This window comes from Elephas maximus, chromosome X (genome assembly GCF_024166365.1).
Source record: "Elephas maximus indicus isolate mEleMax1 chromosome X, mEleMax1 primary haplotype, whole genome shotgun sequence".
Classification (NCBI taxonomy): Eukaryota; Metazoa; Chordata; class Mammalia; order Proboscidea; family Elephantidae; genus Elephas; species Elephas maximus.
Window position 1 is genome coordinate 51,381,325 of NC_064846.1, and position 20,867 is coordinate 51,402,191.

A 20,867-nucleotide genomic window follows, 5' to 3' on the forward strand; every position below is an offset into this window, starting at 1 on the left:
AGGGCAGAGTAGAACTGCCCCATGCGGTTTCCAGGGAGCACCTGGTGGATTCAAACTATGGACCTTTTGATTAGCAGCATAGCACTTAAACACTATGCCACTAGGGTTTCCTAAGAGGCGATTCAAACCAAAGCCCACTGCTGTCGAGTCATAGCAACCCTACAGGACAGAGTAGAACTGCCCCATAGAGTTTCCAAGGAGCACCTGGTGGATTTGAACTGCCAACCTTTTGGTCAGCAGCCATAGTTCTTAACCACCACGCCACCAGGGTTTCCAGGGAAGAGGCGATTAGTGGTAAGAAATCACTGTAAAATTCGGAAGTCCTTCGTGAATGGAAAGGAGATTGGTAACTTGAGGGGGAAGCAGTTATTTGAGAAAAGAATGACAAATGCAGGAGAGCCAAGAGATGACTTCCTTGTAAAGAATTCAGTCTACTCACCCTGTACCTAAAGCTTTGAAGTTAAGATTTCAGATAATATGTACTCTGAAGTACTCTAGACTATTTATTTTCAAATTACGTCCTAAAAACATGATTCCATTTTTATTTTCTAAAATACATTTAACTATCTTAAAAACTGATTAAAAATAATAACAGTGTCTATATGCCAGGCACTGTGCTAAACACTTCATTTGTATTCTCATTGAATCCCAGCAACTTTATGAGGCAAGTTTATTATGCCCATCTTAACACAGGAGGAAACTGAGACTTAGAGAAGTAACATAATGGTCTAAGATTTTAAAAACAGTCAATGGCAGAGCCCAACATCTTAACCAATATGCTCTACTGTCTTTCAACAATGTTACAAAAAAAATTTTTTTTATAATGTTACAAGCAACCAATTATATCTCAAACTGTATGCTGTTGGAGACCACCAAATCATAATTTGAACTGATTGGTTCCTTCAGTTTTTTTTTTTTTTGGCAGCCCTAAGGAACAGGCTGGAGGTGCTCACTCTATGCCAAGAAATATAGAAGACAGCTTCCCGGCCAACTGACTGGAAGAGATCCATATTTATGCCTACTCCCAAGACAGGTGATCCAACCGAATGTGGAAATTATAGAACAATATCTTTAATATCACGCGCAAGCAAAATTTTGCTGAAGATCATTCAAAAATGGCTGCAGCAGTATATCGACAGGGAACTGCCAGAAATTCAGGCCGGTTTCAGAAGAGGACGTGGAACCAGGGATATCATTGCTGATGTCAGATGGATCCTGCCTGAAGGCAGAGAATACCAGAAGGATGTCTGCCTGTGTTTTATAAACTTTGCAAAGGCATTGGACTGTGTGGATCATAACAAACTATGGATAACACTGCGAAGAATGGGAATTCCAGAACACTTAATTGTGCTCATGAGGAACCTGTTCATAGATCTAGAGGCAGTTCTTTGGACAGAACAAGGGGATAGTAGTGGTTTAAAGTCAGGAAAGGTGTGGGTCAGATTTGTATCCTTTCACCATATCTATTCAGTCAGCATGCTGAGTAATTATTCAGAGAAACTGGACTATAAGAAGAAGAACGGGGCATCAGGATTGGAGGAAGACTCGTTAACAACCTGCATTATGCAGATGATACGACCTTGCTTGCTGAAAGTGAAGAGGACTTGCTAATGAAGATCAAAGATCACAGCCTTCAGTATGAATTACACCTCAACAGAAAGAAAACAAAAATCCTCACAACTGGACCAATGAGCAACATCATGATAAACAGAGAAAAGATTGAAGTTGTCAAGGATTTCATTTTACGTGGATCCACAATCAACAGCCATGGAAGCAGCAGTCAAGAAATCAAAAGACACGTTGCATTGGGTAAATCTGCTGCAAAGGACCTCTTCAAAGTGTTGAAGAGCAAAGATGTCACCCTGAAGATTAAGGTGTGCCTGACCTAAGCCATGGTATTTTCAATCACTCATATGCATGTGAAACTGGACAATGAATAAGGAGGACAAAAGAAGAGTTGATGCCTTTGAACTGTGGTGTTGGCAAAGAATATTGAATATACCATGGACTGCCAGAAGAAGGAACAAATCTGTCTTGGAAGAAGTACAACCAGAATGCTCCTTAGAGGCAAGGATGGCAAGGCTGTGTCTTACATACTTTGGACACGTCAGGAGGGATCAGTCCCTGGAGAAGGACACCATGCTTGGCAGAGTACAGGGTCAGCAGAAAAAAGGAAGACCCTCAACGAGGTGGATTGACACAGTGGCTGCAAAAATTAGCTCAAGCATAGCAACAATTATAAGGATGGCTCAGGACCGGGCAGTGTTTCGTTCTGTTGTGCATAGGGTCGCTATGAATCGGAACCGCCTCGACGGCACCCGACAACAACAACAACAAGGAAGAGGGCTGCTATGAGTCAGGATGGACTTGAAGGCAATGGGTTTGGTTTTTGGTTTTTTAAGGAATAATGCTTCTCCTGCTATCCCTCTGCATATGTTGTCATGGATTGCAAAAGTTGTAACTCCACACAGATCTTTCACTAAATTCATGCCTGCACACGTTCACTCAAGGAAAATTGTGCAAGTACACACAACTTCAACCCGTGGGCTATGCTCAGTTAGAAGGCAGGCAAAGCTCAGGTCCATCTGCTTAGAGAAAAGGGGAAGAGTTTGTTGTGCAATAACTGGAGCACGTGTAACATGTCTCATCGTGACAATCCTACATTTTAGATGGCTTTAGTGCTTACTCTAACTTTTGAATGCTTCTTATCTGATTTTCATACTTAAGATAAAAATTTTGCTGATGCAAGGCTCCAACTACCTATTGTCAAATTTGGGTACACATCTAAACAGCCTCATTGTCCTAACTAATTGCTCTTATTAGTGGAGCTTCTCTCCAGTAACAAATTTTAAAGCAACTGCTCTAAACCAGTTAGTTCCGTTACTTGAAATAAATGGGTCTTCATAGTCACAGGGCTGTGATAGGCTAAAGGGGATGTATGTGTGATTTAGGCGAAAGTTTACACAGCAAATTAGTTTCTCATTAAACAGTTAATACACAATTTGTTTTGTGACATTGGTTACCAACCCTCAAGAGAGATTTTGACAGCAATGGCTTTTCCACAGGAGCCCTGGTGGCACAGTTGTTAAGAGTTCGATTGCTAACCAAAAAGGTCAGCAGTTCGAATCTATCAGCCGCTCCTTGGAAACCCTATGGGGGAGTTCTGCTTTGTCCTATGTGGTCACTACGGGTTGGAATCGACTCTACCGCAACCGGTTTGGTTTTTGGTTTGGCTTTTCCATATGAGTCAGAATCGACTTGACAGCACTGGGTTTGGCTTTTTTGGGTTTTTTTCCATATTTGGTGGCCCTTGTGTAATTCATGGTAATATATACTGAGTTAATCAATACTTAAACTCCAGTCCTACCTACCACTATGATTCAAGATAAGTAGTTTTTGACCAGAGATTACAATGAACCCTAAGACTTACTCTAAAGAATGAGCAAAGCAAACAATAAACCACTTTACAAATATTCAGTAACGCTTGTTACTGAATGCAACATGATTTTTCCCTGTGTTGAGAAGTAGTTCCTCCAGTGCAAGGGAGAAATGTGATTCCATACTTTAAGTAATTTGTTAGCTATTTTTAGCTAGTTATTCTACAGCAAGCTTTGCTATAGCCATCATCTTGGATAATAATAAAATTTTAAAATGTCAAAATACCTTTCTGAGCATAGTTTAAGTGATCAGTACTTAAGGCTTTAGTCCTTCATATTCTCCTGAAACAAGAGAACCATGACTGGATTACCAGTGTATTCACGTATGCAATTTGACAGTTGCACAGTCATATATTTGTATATTAAATTTTTGCATCCTGTTACCATTAACCTATTATAATAACATTCACTGAGTGTTTATTATGTGCTAGGTGTTGTTGTTGTTGTTAGGTGCCGTTGAGTCGCTTCCAACTTATAGAGACCCTGTGTACAACAGAATGAAACACTGCCCAGTTCTGCGCCATCCTCACAATCACTGCTATGTCTGAGCCCACTGTTGCAGCCACTGTGTCCATCCCTCCCATTGACAGTCGTCTTCTTTTTCGCTGACCCTCTACTTTATCAAGCATGAAGTCCTTCTCCAGGGACCGGTCCCTCCTGATAACATGTCCAGTGTATATGAGATGAAGTCTCCCCATCCTTGCTTCTAAGGAGCATTCTGGCTGTACTTCTTCTAAGACAGATTTGTTCATTCTTCTGGCAGTCCATCGTGTATTCAATATTCTTCACCAGCACCATAATTCAAAAGTATCGATTCTTCTTTGTTCTTCCTTATTCATTGCCCAGTTTTTTCACATGCATATGAGGCGACTGAAAATACCATGTGCTAGGTAGTTGACATATATCATTCTCGATAATCACAACAATGTTACCTCCATTTTACAGATGGGGAAACTGAGACTCAGCAAAATTAAATAATGTGACCAAGGACACAAAGCTGTTATGTAGCAAATCTAGAATTTGATTCCCACTCTAGACTACAAGAAACCCTGGTGGCGTAGTGGTTAAGTGCTACAGCTGCTAACCAAAAGGTCGGCAGTTGGAATCCACCAGGCGCTCTTTGGAAACTCTATGGGGCAGTCCTACTCTGTCCTATAGGGTGGCTATGAGTCGGAATCCACTCTACAGATACAGGTAATTCCAAATCATTTATATGAATGAATCTCATTTAGAGGAAATTCAAAGCCAAACCCTTGCATTTAGTCAATTGAAATTTAAAGGCTTTAAAAGTTAAAAAAAAATCACCACGTCTTTATTTTTATCAGCTTCTTAAAAATAATTTCATTCTCATCAATGAATTATCAACCAAGAGATGTACAGTTGTTCCTTTAATCAACATCAAATCTAAGAACCACAGTATTTTTGAGCTGGAAGGGATCTTAGAGTTCATCTGGTTCATTTTTGTATCTGTACACTGCCAACTTGGCCTCCACCCCCTACACCTATACTACCATTTGACATATGAGTAACTGGTACAAGGTCACAAAGCTGATAGAGGCAAAGAAGGTGCTAAATGAATTCAAATCTCTGAGTTCCAGTTCAGTGCTCTTTCTATTATGCCACCCAACCACTCAATACAAGTGCTCTCTAGGCAGAGCTTGAAATACTATTTTAAGCAAAACAAAAAACCTCCAGTAATTAAACGAGCAGATTCATCTCTCCAATGACTCTCGCAAGCTAATCCTACTGGCTACTCTTTATTGAGAGTGGATGATGTGCTAGGCTCTGTACTAAACTCTTGACCAGTATTATTTCACTTCAACCTCATAGCAAACCTGTGGAGTAATTCTCTCTTATTATTCATTCCCACTTGACTGACGAAGGAACCCAGACTCAAAAGACTTAAATAAAGTAAGCTGTCTGAGGTCACAGTACTAGTAAGCAATAGAGCTGGAATTTGAACCAAGGTCTGATTCAAGGCCCAGCTTCTAACCACTATACTGTTATTATGTTTCCACTTTTTTCTCCAAATATTTTTTTCTTTGTCCTATCTATATATGACAGATTTATACATGTACTATATAAACAGTATATATATATTTTGTATATAAACAGTATATTTACTTATATATCTATACACACAATATATCTATAGATCCTATATCTATATGTAAATCCTACATATCTATACAGATCCTATATGTATGTATAAAACCAATCCCTATCACAAAGATGGAGAAGGTTTGTAGAAGGGTAACTGAAAGGCGGAAAACAGCTTAACTCACAACAGCTCCACAAATTTAAGAACTACCCAGACTACTTTTTCCAAAGTCTACCCAGAACCACCCAGTGCAGTCGAGTCTACGCCTTTGTTATTCTCATGCATAACAAACTTCTTCTTTTTCAATAACATTAATCACCTGTTTTGCAACTCAATAACCTCGATCAGGTTTTTCAGAGGAAAACAAAAGCGTTGATAGGAGCATTCACTTGGGACCTGAGAGGGGCAGAGAAGAGCCCGAGAGCTAAGTAAAGTTTCCACCAAAATCGCAACGAGGTTAACAGGGCACAGTAACACAATCTTTTACCTGATACCTAGGAAACATGGAGAGAAAAAGAGGGAGAGAGGAGGGAAAATGTGCTGCCAGCCTGAGATTGTTGAGCAGGACAGAGTGCGAAAGGGATTTCCAGGCAGTCTTCTCAATTATTTCACCGCTTACGGTGAAAAGTGGTTGCCCACCAACCACTTATGGTAATCACAGACAAGGCATTCGTGTGAAATGCCTGGTAAAGGGGACGCCAAGAGCCCAAACTCCCTCTTCCCGATTTGCCAGCCTCCGCATCCCGTTTGTTCTATCCTTTTCCATCAGGGAGGGAAATTCTGAAGGATTTTTTCCGCCCAGCCCCCACGCGTAATCTCGGCGACGGGAGGCCTCTGCCCCACATGGTGGGTACAGAAAAGGCACTCGTTTCCTTTGGAGCAAGGGAATGGTGAAGAAGGGCGCTGGGGAAAATAAGAGAAACTGGACGTGGCAGGGGTTTGGAGGGGTGCAATTTAGCAGCTGCACTTACCTGGGTGAGACATGGGGATGACCTCATTGCGGGTCCCCGGGAAGTTAAAGATGACGGCTCCAGACGCCCCTCTCTCGTAAGCCAGATGGATTTTGTCTGCAAAGGTGCAGCCCCCGCCGCGCTGGATGAGGGCCAACCATGAGACTTGCACGTTGTTCCCCCAGTCCCCCGGGACCGTGGGCACCGTAAAATTCGTATGCGGGTTGCACGCGTTGAGTGCCCCGGGGCCGTCGGGAGGTACCAGGACCCCAGCAACGGGCTCGAGCGGCGAGTCCTGGCCGTACACGCCCTCCTCGCTCAGCTCCCACACGGTGCGGTTCACTCCGGTGTGCGGAACCCACCAGGACACGTTCAGGTACGCGGTCCACACTGCCTCGGCCCCCCGGCAGCCGGGGGCGTGCGGACTCAGAGCCAGCAGGAAGCACCATGCGAGCAGTCGGGAAGAGCCGCAACCACCGCAGCAGGAGACCCCGGTCGCCGGCGGCGGCCCCATGGCGCGCGCGCTCCGCGGCTCCCAAGGGCCCCTAGCACACACCTTCCTTGCGCTTGGCAGGACCCCGGCCTCCACCAGGTGTGCGCCAGGTGGGGAGGGGGCGGGGAGAGGCTGGCGCGCGCCGCGACCTCGTTCGCAACCCAGACGCACGTAGCACCAGTAGGGATGTTGCCGCAGATGCAGCTTTTCGCAGCTCCAGTCTCCTTCGCCACTGCCGAGGCCAAGTCGGGCTCTGGGGCTTTAGCTTGAAGCTCCGCCCAGCCGACTGGGGGTAGAGGTGGCTGGGAGGGAGGAAAGGACACTGCAGGATCCGCCTCTTAAAAGGGTAACAGGATGGGAAGGCAGTAGAGTGAGTGGGCTCTGTGACCGTGTGCCCAGGTGTGTTGAGTCGTTTTGTGAAAAAATGGACAGGCGAGGAACTATAGAACCAGCTTTCTGATTAGGATTCGAGTCCGTTTTGAATTTGCAAGAATACATTTTCCCTCCCTAACATTTGCCTACAAGGGCGTTTGAGACTTAAGTGCTAGAATGTGAAAGTAAGTCTGAAAGCGCTGATGCAAAGGGTCTGAGTTTTAATTAGGAGAATTTGGGTAGGTGGGTGGCGCCAGAGGCAGGCTGTTTACTGATTCTCTAGAGAGCACGGAGAGTTGCGGGGTGGAGGGAGAGGCCCGCAGGAAAAGCAAGTTGTTAACCCTTCTTTGCTGGCCCCAAGTGGCATTTTTCTCTTTACCTGCTCCAAATAAGCGTCAAACAGATTTATTTCCTTCTTACCCTTACCCTAGGGTAAATATACTGCATCAGACACCCCTTCTAAAGCAATCTTTGTCCTCAAAAAGGAATTACCCGTTTTACACACTCTAAAACTAAACCTCTTTTTCTCCACCTTCCACAAACAAGGTTTACCCAAATGGATACACCCGCACCATTCATGGCCTTTACTACATAACCTTTCTCCATTTCCAATTAACTCAAAGCAGTTTCTGCCCCACCTCAGCAATTCACTCATGACACTATTCATTATGATTTATCTTTAAGTGTACAGTTTTTGTCTACCCTGTCAACTATTACATTGTTACCTTACCTTACCCGTTGTCGTGGAGTTGATTCTGACTCATAGCGACCCTATAGGACAGAGTAGAACTGCTCCACAGGGTTTCCAAGGAGCACCTGGTGGATTCGAACTGCTGACCAGACCAGTAGCTGTAGCTCTTAACCACTGTGCAACCAGGGCTCCATTATATCGTAGGTGTTCAATAAATGTGTGTTGGATAAAACTGAGTTAATACACCTGGTGTCTGACAGCTATGAATAACTTTTGACCTTGGGGAACTTACTTTCTGTGTGCCTCAATTTCCTCATCTGTAAAATTGGAATAGCAATACCTACCTCATAGAGTTGTTCAGGTGATTAAATGAGTACATATATGTAAGTTACTTAAAACAGTGCTTGGCAGATGGTAAAAATTATAGGGGCACTGAACACCTATTAGGATGGCTAAAATTTAAAACACCGATAACAGCAAATGCTGGTAAGTGTGTGGAGCAACAGTAGCTCTCATTCCTTGCTGGTGGGAGTATAAAATTAGACAGCCACTTTGGAAGACAGTCTGGCCGTTTCTTACTAAGTTAAACATAGGCTTACCATATGATCTAGCTATCATACTCCTAGGTATTTACCCAAATAAATTGAAAACCTTTGTCCACATAAAAACCTGCACACAAATGTTTATAGCAAATTTATTCATAGTTGCCAAAACTTGGAAGCAACCAAGATGTTCTTCAAGAGCTGAATGGATAAACTGTGGTACCTCCATACATTGGGGTATTATTTAGCAATAAAAAGAAATGAGCTATTAAGCCATGAAAAGACATGTAGGAAACTTAAATTCATATTGCTAAGTGAAAGAAGCCAGTCTGAAAAAGCTACACAGTGTATAATTCCAACTATATGACATGTGGAAAAGGCCAAACTATAGATCCAGTGAAAAGATCAGTGGTTGCCAGGAGGATGAAGGCATGATGAATAGATGGAGCACAGGGGATTTTAAGGACAGGGAAACTATTCTGTATGATACTGTAATGGTGCATATATGACATTATGCATTTTCCAAAACCCATATGACTATACAACACCAAGAATGAGCCCTAATGTAAAATGCATCCTGACAACATGTCCAAAGTATGTAAGACATAGTCTCACCATCCTTCCTTCTAAGGAGCATTCTGGCTGCATTTCTCCAAGACAGACTTGTTTGTTCTTTTGGCAGTTCTTGGTATATTCGATATTCTTCTTACATACATAGTGTAAATACTATGATAGAGGTATACACAGTGGATACCTCAGTAGTGGATAATATGAAAGAAGCACTTAACCCAGACCAGGAAGTAAGGGAAAGCTTCCCAGAGAAGGTTTTACCTGTCAGGGAGTTAGCTTTCTAGGCAGAGAACAACACAAGGAAAGGCAACTAGGCATGAAACAGAAAATGTTGGGAAACTACAGGCCCTATAATTCAAAATGGCTAGATCCTAAAGTATAAGGAGAGTGGTAAGAGACAAAGTTGGGGAAGTATACAAGGCCCGGTTCTTGAGGTCCTTTGGAAGAGCTGGGGAGTTTGGACTTTATCCAAAAACAAGGAATGATATAATCAGGGTTTTAAGCAGGGAGTGATGTAATCAGATCTGAATTTTAGAGATCTCTATGGCTTTTCTATAGGGTCTCTGTGAGTCGGAATCAACTCTACAGCAACAGGTTTTTTTTTTTTTTTATGGCTTTTCTGGATAATATGTTGGAGCGGACAAGAGTAGAAGCTGGGAACCCAGATAGAAGATTGTTGGCAGTGCTCCAAGTGAGAGATGAAACTATCCTAGATTAGACTGGAAGTGGAAATGGAGAGAAGTAGACAGGGAATGCATTTTGGAGATAGAATCAATAGGACTTGGCTTAGAAGATAAAAGAGAAGGAGGAGTTAGGGATTACTCTGAGATTTTGGTTTAGAAAACTGGGTGGTGTTCAATTGGAATACAGGAGGAGGAGCAGGGTTTTATATGTGGAGAGAGGCAAGGAGGCGAGATAAGTTCAGTTTAGACATGTTGATTTTGAGGTGCCTATGAAAATTTTTTTTTATGATATAAACTAAGGAGCCCTGGTGGTGCAGTGGTTAAGTGCTCAGCTGCTAACCAAAAGGTCAGTGGATCGAACCCCATCAACTGCTCTGGGGCAGAAAGATGTGGCAGTCTGCTTCCGTTAAGATTTCAGCCTTGGCAAGCCTATGGGGCAGTTTTACTCTGTCCTATAGGGTTTTAAGTGAGTTGGAACTGACTACACCGCAGTGGGTTTTGGATTTTTTTTTTGATGGTGTAACTGGGGAGCCCTGATGGTACAGTGGTTAAGCACTCAGCTGCTAACTGAAAGGTCAGTGGTTCGAACCCACCAGCCCCTTTGTGGGAGAAAGATGTGGCAATCTGCTTCCATAAAGATTCTAGCCTTGGAAACCCAATGGGCAGTTCTACTGTGTCCTATAGGGTTGTTATAAGTTGGAATCGACTTGACGGCAATGGATTTAAGATGCAACTAGGTAGAACTGTTTGTAGACTGTTGGATTTTCTGATTCTGAACACCTACTATGTTCAAGGAGCTGGAGAGGTGGGAGTTTACAGAAACAAAAGAAAGAGTCCCTGGTCTCAATGAGCTCAAAGTTTAGTGGGACTGTCGGTGAGGTAAACAGAAAATAACAGTACAATGTGATATATGTTATGCTTGTGTTATGGGAACAATGTTTTGAGGGCTATGGACACATAGGTAGGGTTGAGTCTTTAAGAACAAGTAGAATTACCCAAGCAAAGAAGAGAGTAAGGATGTTCAGGCAGAGGAACCAGCATATGGTATGAGAACACCAGGAAATATTCAAGGAACTAGCATTCAGTAGTTTTTTATGACTGGGATATTGGGTGCAAAGGGGAAGTGAAGTTAGTCAAGTAGGCTGAGCTAGAACAGGAAGAGTTCAGAAAACTCTTAAAAGTGTTTAAAGAGTTGTGGACTCAGTTGCACACACACCCATGCATATGAACACACACATAGAGCAAATATGGCAAAATGATAACAATTGTTGAATTTGGATGGTGGGTATATGCACGTTCATTGTACTATTTTTTTTCAACTTTTTGTAATAACAAGTTTGAAATTGTGAACTTTATATTGAAATCAGTGGAACAAATGAGTGATAAGATCAGATCTGAACTTAAAATAGGTTGTTCTAGATACATTGTCAAGAAAGATTATGTGAGGGCAAGGCTGGAGGCAGAGAGGCTGATGAGAAAGCTAATGTCTCAGTACTGTTCTGGAGGTCTAGCCTAATAGTGGAGATGGAGGCATCAAGCTATCATAACTTGATGACGTGGACAATTAAAATCATCCTATGAACTCCTTGCTCTGAGTCTATCCTCACCAAGCAACCTTCTTATTATCATTTAGCTCCCCATGCAAATATGCCTACGGGGAGATAATGCACTGATCAGCAAACACTAGTATCTGGTCCACTTGGAAGTTATACTTCTCATTATAAATTAATCAGTTGGCATTCTGGTTTATATATTGGTCTCTTGTGGATTTGGTTAAGTGTGAGTCAGTGCCCAGGAGCCCAGTCTCTGGTTATGCTTCCAATCACATTTCAAAGCTTACAAAACTAAGAACCAGACTGTAAATCATGATTGCATCAAGTTCCTTCCACTCTACAGAGGCTTGAATGAGTAACCCTCTTGCTTTCCCCAGCCATATCCCGTTGTTTTACTGTGAGTTATTTTCAAGCTGCAACAGAACCTTGCTACTCAGAGTGACGTATGTTGATCACGGGCATCTGCTTCATCAGGGATCAGGGAGCTTATTAGAAATACAGTATCTCGGGTCCCACCTCAGACGTATTGAATCAGAACCTGCACTTTAACAAGATCCCCAGGTGATTGGTATGCACACCAGCTTTTGAGAAGCACTGGAGCCTTGGTGGTACAGTGGTTAAGAGCTACAGCTGCTAACCAAAAAGTTCGGCAGCTTGAATTCAATAGCCAGTTCTTGCAAACCCTATGGGGCAGTTCTACTCTGTCCTATAGGGTCGCTATGAGTCAGAATTGACTCGATGGCAACAGTTTTTTTTTTTTTTTTTGGTAACATGCATTATCTCATTTAATCCTCACAGCTATCTATTATTATCCCCGTTTTACAGAAGAGAGGGTTAATAAATTATACAAGATCATATAGTTAGTAACAGAATGAGGATTCTGACACAGGTTTGACTCTAAGTATTTATGACCTGTAATGACGCAGTATCTTTCCTCTGGAGAGTGGCATTTACATTTTAACATCGCCTTATCCCAAAGAAACTTCAAGTGAACTATTTCTTGTTTGTGTTTCAGACACTGTGACCTGTAAGGGAGCTATTTGGGCCAGGAGCCTTTCTGAATTCCTTAAATCCTATCACAAAGGCAGTTGTTGTTGTTGTGTGCCGTTGAGTCAATTCTGACTTATAGCGACCCCATATAACAGTGTAGAACTGCCCCATGGGGCTTCCTAGGCTGTACTAGGAAAGGTTGGTTTGAACTGCAGACCTTTTGGTCAGCAGCCAAGCGCTTAACCATTGTGCCACCAGGGCTCCTTCTCCAAATGCTACCCTGTCAAATATCTGTATCAGCAATACCAAACCGAAAGATGCCCTGAGCAGTACGCTATCTAATGTTGAACTGATAAACACAGCAGCAGCCTGCAGGAGCAACAGCAGGACACCACTGTGGCAGATTAAGTTTCTGATCACATTGAGTTTCTGCAGTGGCATGGAGATGGACGATAGTGTTCAGCGTTTAAATTTATGTCTGCAAGAAATGAGACATCACATCTGGCTTCTTACCATTAAATGACTAGCAAGGCACCACCTGGGACAACTAGTGCTTGGGTGTCTAACAAATGCTGTGGCTATACAGCTCAACAATATCAGTGTAGAGAATATATAAAGAAGGGATGGCAACAAAATGTCCATTCTAGGCAGCTACTCTATAGGTAGCAAGAAGAAAATAATGGGAGTGTGGAGAGAGGGAGCAGCCAAACCAAACTAACCCAAACAAAAATCCAAAATGTGATGCCACAGCATACTTGTTTACAAATACAGGTAAACCTTGGTCAGCTCAAGTTGGTATACAACCATGAGAAAATAGGTGATTTTTTTTTAAGCAAAACTTTCATGCACCCAAAGAAAGAACAGAATTTTAGAGAGAGGCTTTACAAACAGTTGTTGTGTGCCATTGGGTTGATTCCAATTCATAGCAATCCTATATGACTGAGTAGAACTGTCTCATAGGGTTTCCTAGGCTGCAATCCTTAAGAGAAGGAGCCCTGGTGGTGCAATGGTTAAGTGTTCAGTTGCTAATTGAAAGGTGGGAGGTTCGAACCCAACAATTGCCCCATGGGACGAAAGACCTGGAGATCAACACTACCTTCAAAAGTAAAGGTAGGAAGGAAACTTACATTAATTGAGAACCTACTATGTGCCAGACACTTTACATGCATTATGTCATTTGATAGTCACAACAGTCCTATGAAGTAATAATATCCTATTATAATTTTGATTTTTCAGATGAGGAAAATGAAGTTCACAAAGGTGAAGTATCTTGCCAAAGATCACATGGCTAGTAAGTGGCAGAGTTGTAATTCACACCAGGGTATGTATGACTTGAAATTCCATGCCATTTTCACTCTGCTATGCTACCTCTTCAAATACATAGTAAGGATATTATTACAAGGTGAAAAGAATGGGTGTTTTTCAGGCACATCCAGTAATATATTTAGCATACTAAAACTCCCCTCATAAGAGTATTCTGATGTTCTGCTGAGCAGCCACAGAAATCCTAAATAACAGAGATTGAGAATACATCTGGTCAAGTGCCTTATAGTCATTTATAAATGTCTGCATCTTCAGTTGTACAGGCTCACTCACATGAATGTGTGGAGAGGAGTATATCTGCACATGTGTTATGTATGGAAAGGATATTTTATGCCTGTCTTAGGCTGGGAAACCCTGGTAGCGTAGTGGTTAAGTGCTACGGCTGCTAACCAAAAGGTTGGCAGTTCGAATCCGCCAGGTGCTCCTTGGAAACTCTATGGAGAAGTTCTACCCTGTCCTATAGGGCCGCTATGAGTCAGAATCAACTCCATGGCAGTGGGTTTGGTTTTTGGGTTTTGGTCTTAGGTTGGGTTCTCTAGAGAAGTAAAACCAGTGAAGCGTACATATGGGTCAAGTGTCAGGCCGGAGGCTTCTCCTGACTCACGTAGCTGCAGGGGGCTGATGAATCCAAGATCAGCAGGCAATAATGCCAGGCCGTTGGCTCAAGGCCCAAGAGCCGAAGGTCAGATGATGACAAGCCGGATGCAGGATCCAGAGCGATCAAAAGCCAGCAAGCTTTGCCAGAACATCCGTATATATTGAATGCAGGCCACACCCTGAGGAAACTCCCCTTACAACTGATTGGCTGATCATATCATGGAGGTGATTACATTATATAGCAAAATGGAGGATAACTATATCATTACATAACTACCAAACTACATCATTACATAACTGCCAAACCATAGAATCATGGCCCAGCCAAGTTGATACACAACCTAAACCATCACGATGCCCAATGATGAAAGCTAGTACAGAAAGGAATTATGTTGGTGGAGAACATTTCAGAGAACTCAGTTACAGTGCCCACTTGAAGACTACCTGGGATCAGAGTAGCAATCTTGAGTTTAGGGAGATGACTGAGAGGATCACAGGTTGCTGAATAGGGATGAGTGGGTAAGAGCCCAAGGCATGGGGGCAGAAATGGCCTGGGCAGAAAGCTGGGCATGGGAGGTGCTGGAAGGAGCTTTGGAGATGAGTAGTCTTTACCCTCCACTGTGGTATCAAGAAGAAACCCTGGTGGTGCAATGGTTAAGTGCTAACCAAAAGGTTGGCAGTTCGAATCCACCAGGCACTCCTTGGAAACTCTATGGGGCAGTTCTACTCTGTCCTATAGGGTCTCTATGAGTTGGAATCGATTCGACAGCAACAGGTTTGGTTTGGTTTTTGGTGGTATCAGGACAACCTAGTGGGGAAACTCATCCGATGTCACGCAGTCTCCTATCTTTCCTTTTCAGGTTTCTAGCAAGATGAAGACTCCAAAAGAATTAAATTTGTGACCATGAGAGAGTTTATGTATATGTTAACTAAAACAAAGAAAAACAAAGACTTGTGGAAGATGAGAAAAATGTTTATAATGGAGTGTGCCATACAAATATGACCACATATTTGAGGTTTATTTCTATTCCATTCATTAGATCTAGTATGCATCTCAGTAGACTAGATCCACAGAACTCCCCTGTTCCAGTCTCTGTTCTTATTTTTAGCTTTGCTATTGATTGTCTGCATGATACCAAGGAAGTCTCTATTTCTTCTTTCTCGATGACAAAATAGGGATAATGATAATTTAAAAAATTGTCTGTATAGATATACTTTGAATCACTTAACGTTCCATTAAAGGCTAACAAATCAGATAGTATATCTAATATAAATATCTGTGATCTTGTCACCGCCTAGGACAAATGACAGAAGAGCTGTAGAAGGGAGTGGGCCTGGCAGGCATGGATAATATCATTTTTGTAAATTAGGGAGGAGTTGTTCTTAAAAGGAGTCCCTGGATGGTGCAAACAGTTAACACACTCGGCTGCTAACAAAAAGGTTGGAGGTTTGAGAATACGCAGAGGTACCTCGGAAGAAAGGACTGGTGATCTACTTCCACAAAATCATCCACTGAAAACCCTATGTCAGAATCAGCTTGAATCAACCGGTACTGGTTAAGTTCTTAAAAATGCACATGGGCAGTAAGTTTTTTTTAACCTACTACAGAATGGGATTCCTTTTCAATAGGAACATAATTTGATAATTCCTAGTGAAGCTGGGGCTTCTGAAAAAGCAATTCAAGAATAAGCATACTGTACTTCTGTTGTAGTACATAATCATAATCACCTATTGAGGCTAAGGCTTGCCCTTTAGAAGCTAAAGTCTGCATGAGTGTGGGCAAAGGCAGCCTTTGTATTCCAAGGGGCAAAGTCAAAAATACACAGCTGCCAACTATATGCATTAGGATTAGCTGCAGCTGCCGAGGGCTCAAAATTGACCGATAACTTGGAGTAAACAAGTATCTGGCAATAAGTGACCAGGTGCTAGCACAAAGTTGGAACAACTAAAATTGGCTGGCTTGCCTCTCATGGCTCACATAGTAATTAAGTTCTGTCACACCAGAATCAGATAAATATTATGGTTGTGTTGGTAGCAGGAAACAGGCAAGGGGCAAGCAGGCCTGCAACAAAAGGGTATTTATTTTATGGCTACAAAAATTACTTTGGTTTGACTTCACCACAAATCATGCAGCATAAAATATAGGAAGTTTAACAGGGAAAGATACTAATGGGTACACCAAAAGGAAAAAATGCCCAGATACACACCCGGGCATTCATAAAATCACTTTTCCTATAGCTGATAATCTTTCAACTAGCAAGGGGGTAGGTACACTTTTTCTTCTAAGCTATCCCTGTGTACTTTGAGTGCAGATGGCATGGGTATACTCTATGTACTTTGTAACAAACTTGTTCAGATACAGAAGTCAATGACTGCTTAATATGCTGGAACTTGCCTGCATGTTGTCACCGTTAGAGCCACAGAAGGCCTTTTACCAGAGGCAATCTAGTGGCTCTGCAATGTTTGCCTTTCACAGAATACGAAAAAAAAAAGGGTGGGAGGGGGATGCAGAAACTGAAAGCGTTAAGCTCTTGTTTGTTTGAAGAAGAGGCTTATCAAGTTTATCTCCAATGATCCCACTAGTTCATAAATGTCTTAGTTTTTCTTAGATGATGGGTGAGGTGTTTACAGACCTGATGAGAGGATAGCTTTGGGATCTATACAGTGTTCAGGGCACAGCATCCTGCCTTCTATTTGTTTGAATTCAAAGCAGAATGAAAACTTTTCCGTACACACATGCCAGGAAGCAGGCTAACTTCTTGCAATGCTTCAAGATGCCTCACGTAAGGCATCTTAAGCAGAGGTTTCCAAGCTCCAAGACAGAGGCAATTGTCAATTACTTGAGTTTCATGTTATGTTAGGTAGCAGTGAACAAAGAAAAAGCAGAGTTTCAATGAAACAATACTTCATTGCTGAGAAAAATGTGCTAGATTAATCCATCTGATCACTGAAGTCAGTATACAAACGTAGGAATAAAACATTTTTATGAAACTTGATGCTCTAGGGTATCTCACATGCAAAATTGTTAAGGAATAACCATCACTGGGAATAGAAGAATTATAATTTTCTATTTTGGAGTTTCCGTTATTTCATTCATTCTCCAATTTATTCATTAAAATAATAAACATTTTTTATTAGAGCTTCTGCTGTCTACAAAGTTCTATGACAGTTACTAAGGAAGATAAAAAGATGGATACAAGAGGGTCCCTGCCCTTAAGGAACTCAGTCTAATAGGGGTAAATTGTCTCAAGAAATGTTTTATGAGCCTTTTTTTTTTTTTGGTATATATGCATCTATATTATCAGCAATGTTGTTGTTGTTAGGTGCCATCAAGTCAGTTCTGATTCATAGCGACCCTATGTACAACAAAATGACACACTGCCCAGTCCTCCGCCATCCTCACAATTGTTGCTATGCTCGCACCCATTGTTGCTGCCACTGTGCCTTCCCATCTCATCGAAGGTCTTTCTCTTTTTCAATGACCCTCTACTTTACCAATCACGGTATCCTTCTCCAGGGACTAGTCCCTCCTGATATGTCCAAAGTACTTGAGACAAAGCCTCCCTATCCTTGCTTCTAAGGAGCATTCTGGCTGTACTTCTTCCAAGACAGATTTGTTTTTTCTGCTGGCAGTCCATGGTATATTCAATATTCTTCACCAACACTATAATTCAAAGGTATAAATTCTTCTTCCATTTTCCGTATTCATTGTCAAGCTTTCACATGCTTATGAGGCAACTGAAAATACCATGGCTTGGGTCAGGCGCACCTTAGTCCTCAAAGTGACATCTTTGCCTTTGAACACTTGGAAGAGGTCTTTTGCAGCAGATTTGCCCAATGCAATATGCCTTTTGATTTCTTGATTGCTTTTACTTCCATGAGTGCTGATTGTGGATCCAAGTAAAATTAAATCCTTCATGTCAATATTTTCTCCGGTTGTTATAATGTTGCTTATTGGTCCAGTTGTGAGGCTTTTTGTCGTCTTTTTGTTGAAGGCTATAGTTTTTGATCTTCATCATTAAGTGCTTTAAGCCGTCTTTGCTTTCGGTAAGCAAGGTTGTGTCATCTGCAAATTGCAGGGTGTTCATGAATCTTCCTCCAAATCTGGTGACGGACGCATTCTTCTTCATATAGCCTGGATTCCTAAATTATTCATTTGCCCATATAATCATTCAATATTGCAGCATGAGGCTTGAATTTTCCCTTCAGTTCTTTCAGCTTGAGAAATGCCAAGTGTGTTCTTCCCTTTTGGGTTTCTAACTTCAGGTCTTTGCACATTTCATTGTAATACTTTACTTTGTCTTCTCCAGCTACCGCCCTTTGAAATTTTCTGGTCAGTCTTTTATGTCATCATTTCTTCCTCTCGTTTTAGCTACTCAACATTCGAGAGCAAGTTTCAGAGTCTCTTCTAACATCCCGTTTTGGTCTTTTCTTTCTTTCCTGTCTTTTTAATGACCTTTTGCTTTCTTCATGTATGATGTCCTCGATGTCATCCCACAACTCATCTGGTCTTTGGTAATTAGTTTTCAATGCATCAAACCTATTCTAGAGATAGTCTCTAAATTCAGGTGGGATATACTCAAGTTCATATTTTGGCTCTCTTCAACTTGTTTTAATTTTCTTCATCTTCAACTTGAACTTGCATAGGAGCAATTGATGGTCTGTTCTGAAGTCAGCCTCTGGCATTGCTCTAACTGATGATGTTGAGCTTTTCCATCGTCTCTTTCCACATATGTAGTCAATTTGATTTCCTGTGTATTTCATCTGGCAAGGTCCACATCTGTAGTTGCCATTTATTGTTGAAATAAGCCATTGAAGATGTCATTAGTTTTGCAAAATTTGTCATGCAATCTCCAGCGTTGTTCTGTTACCAAGGCCATGTTTTCCAACTACCGATCCTTCTCTTCCAACTTCTGCATTCCGATCACCAATAATTATCAGTGCATGATTGCACATTTGATCAGTTTCTCTGCAGAAGTTGGTAAAAATCTTCAATTTCTTCACCTTTGGCATTAGTGGTTGGTACGTGAATGTATATAATAATCTTATTAACTGGCCTTCCTTGTAGGCATATGGATATTATCCTATCACTGACAGCGTTGTACTTCAGGATAGATCTTGAAATGTTCTTTTTGACAATGCGATGCCATTCCCCTTCAATTTGTCATTCCTAGCATAATAGACCATATGATTACTTGATTCAAATGGCCAATACTAGCCCATTTCAGCTCACTAATGCCGAAGATACTGATCTTTATGCATTCAATTTCATTTTTGATGACTTCCAGTTTTCCAATTCATACTTCATACATTCCATGTTCCAATTATTAATAGATAATTGCATCTGTTTCTTCTCATTTTGAGTTGTGCCAGTTCAGCAAATGAAGGTCCCAAAAGCTTTACTCCATCCACGTTATTAAGGTCGACTGTACTCTGAGGAGGCAGTTCTTCCCCAGTCATATTTTGAGCGCCTTCCAAACTGAGGGGTCATCTTCTGGCACTATAACAATGTTCTGCTGATAGTCGTAAGGTTTTCACTGGCCACTTTTTTCAGAAGTAGACTGCCACGTCCTTCCTCCTAGTCTGTCTTAGTCTGGAAGCTCAGCTGAAAACTGTCCAGCATGGGTGACCCTGCTGGTATTTGAAATATTGGTGGCATAGCTTCCAGCATCACAGCAACACGCGAGCCACCACAGTATGACAAACTGACGGATGAGTGGTAGACAAGCTACCTGGCCAATCAGCTGGAAGAGATCCATATTTGTGCCCATTCCAAACAAAGGTAATCAAATAGAATGTGGAAATTATCGAACAATATCATTAATATTACATGCATGTAAATTTTTGCTGAAGATAATTTAAAAGCGGTTGCAGCAGTATATCAACAGGGAACTGCCAGAAATTCAAGTCGGATTCAGAAGAGAACATGGAACAAGGGCTGTCATTGCTGGTGTCAGATGGATCTTGGGTGAAAACAGTGAATACCAGAAAGATGTTTACCTGTGTTTTTTGACTATGCAAAGGCATTTGACTGTGTGAATCATAACAAATCATGGATAAGGTTGCAAAGAATGGGAATTCCAGAACACTTAATTTGTGCTCATGAGGAACCTGTACATAGACCAAGAGGCAGTCGTTTGAAAAGAACAAGAGGATACTGCGCCGTTTAAAATCAGAAAAGGTGTATGTCAGGGTTGTATCCTTTCACTATACTTATTTAATCTGTATGCTGAGAAAATCATGCCTGAAATTGGACTATATGAAGAAGAATCCGGCGTCAGAATTGGAGGAGGACTCATTAACAACCTGCGATATGCAGATGACACAACGTTGCTTGCTGAAAGTGAAGAGGACTTGAAGCACTTACTGATGAAGATCAAAGACTATAGCCTTCAGTATGGATTACATCTCAACATAAAGATAACAAAAATCTTCACAGCTGGACCAATAAGCAACATCATGATAAACAGAGATAACACCGACATTGTGAAGGATTTCATTTTACTTGGAACCACGATCAACCACCATGGAAGTAGCAGTCAGGAAATCAAAGACGCATTGCGTT

General features: G+C 41.7%; 1 protein-coding gene across 3 annotated transcripts in view; it reads right to left on the bottom strand.

The window, feature by feature from the left end:
- Nucleotides 1-20,867, bottom strand: part of RNF128 (ring finger protein 128) — a 125,352-nt gene that overhangs the window by 70,754 nt on the left and 33,731 nt on the right. For 2 of the 3 annotated variants that reach the window (XM_049873158.1, XM_049873160.1), the window contains exon 1: nucleotides 6,510-7,225. The exons of the other annotated variant lie outside the window; for it this stretch is intronic. In XM_049873158.1, the coding sequence (XP_049729115.1) occupies nucleotides 6,510-7,002 (493 nt within the window). In that variant the 5' untranslated portion in view covers nucleotides 7,003-7,225. Of the gene's footprint in view, nucleotides 1-6,509; nucleotides 7,226-20,867 lie in introns of those variants that run through there. 3 annotated transcript variants of the gene reach the window in all.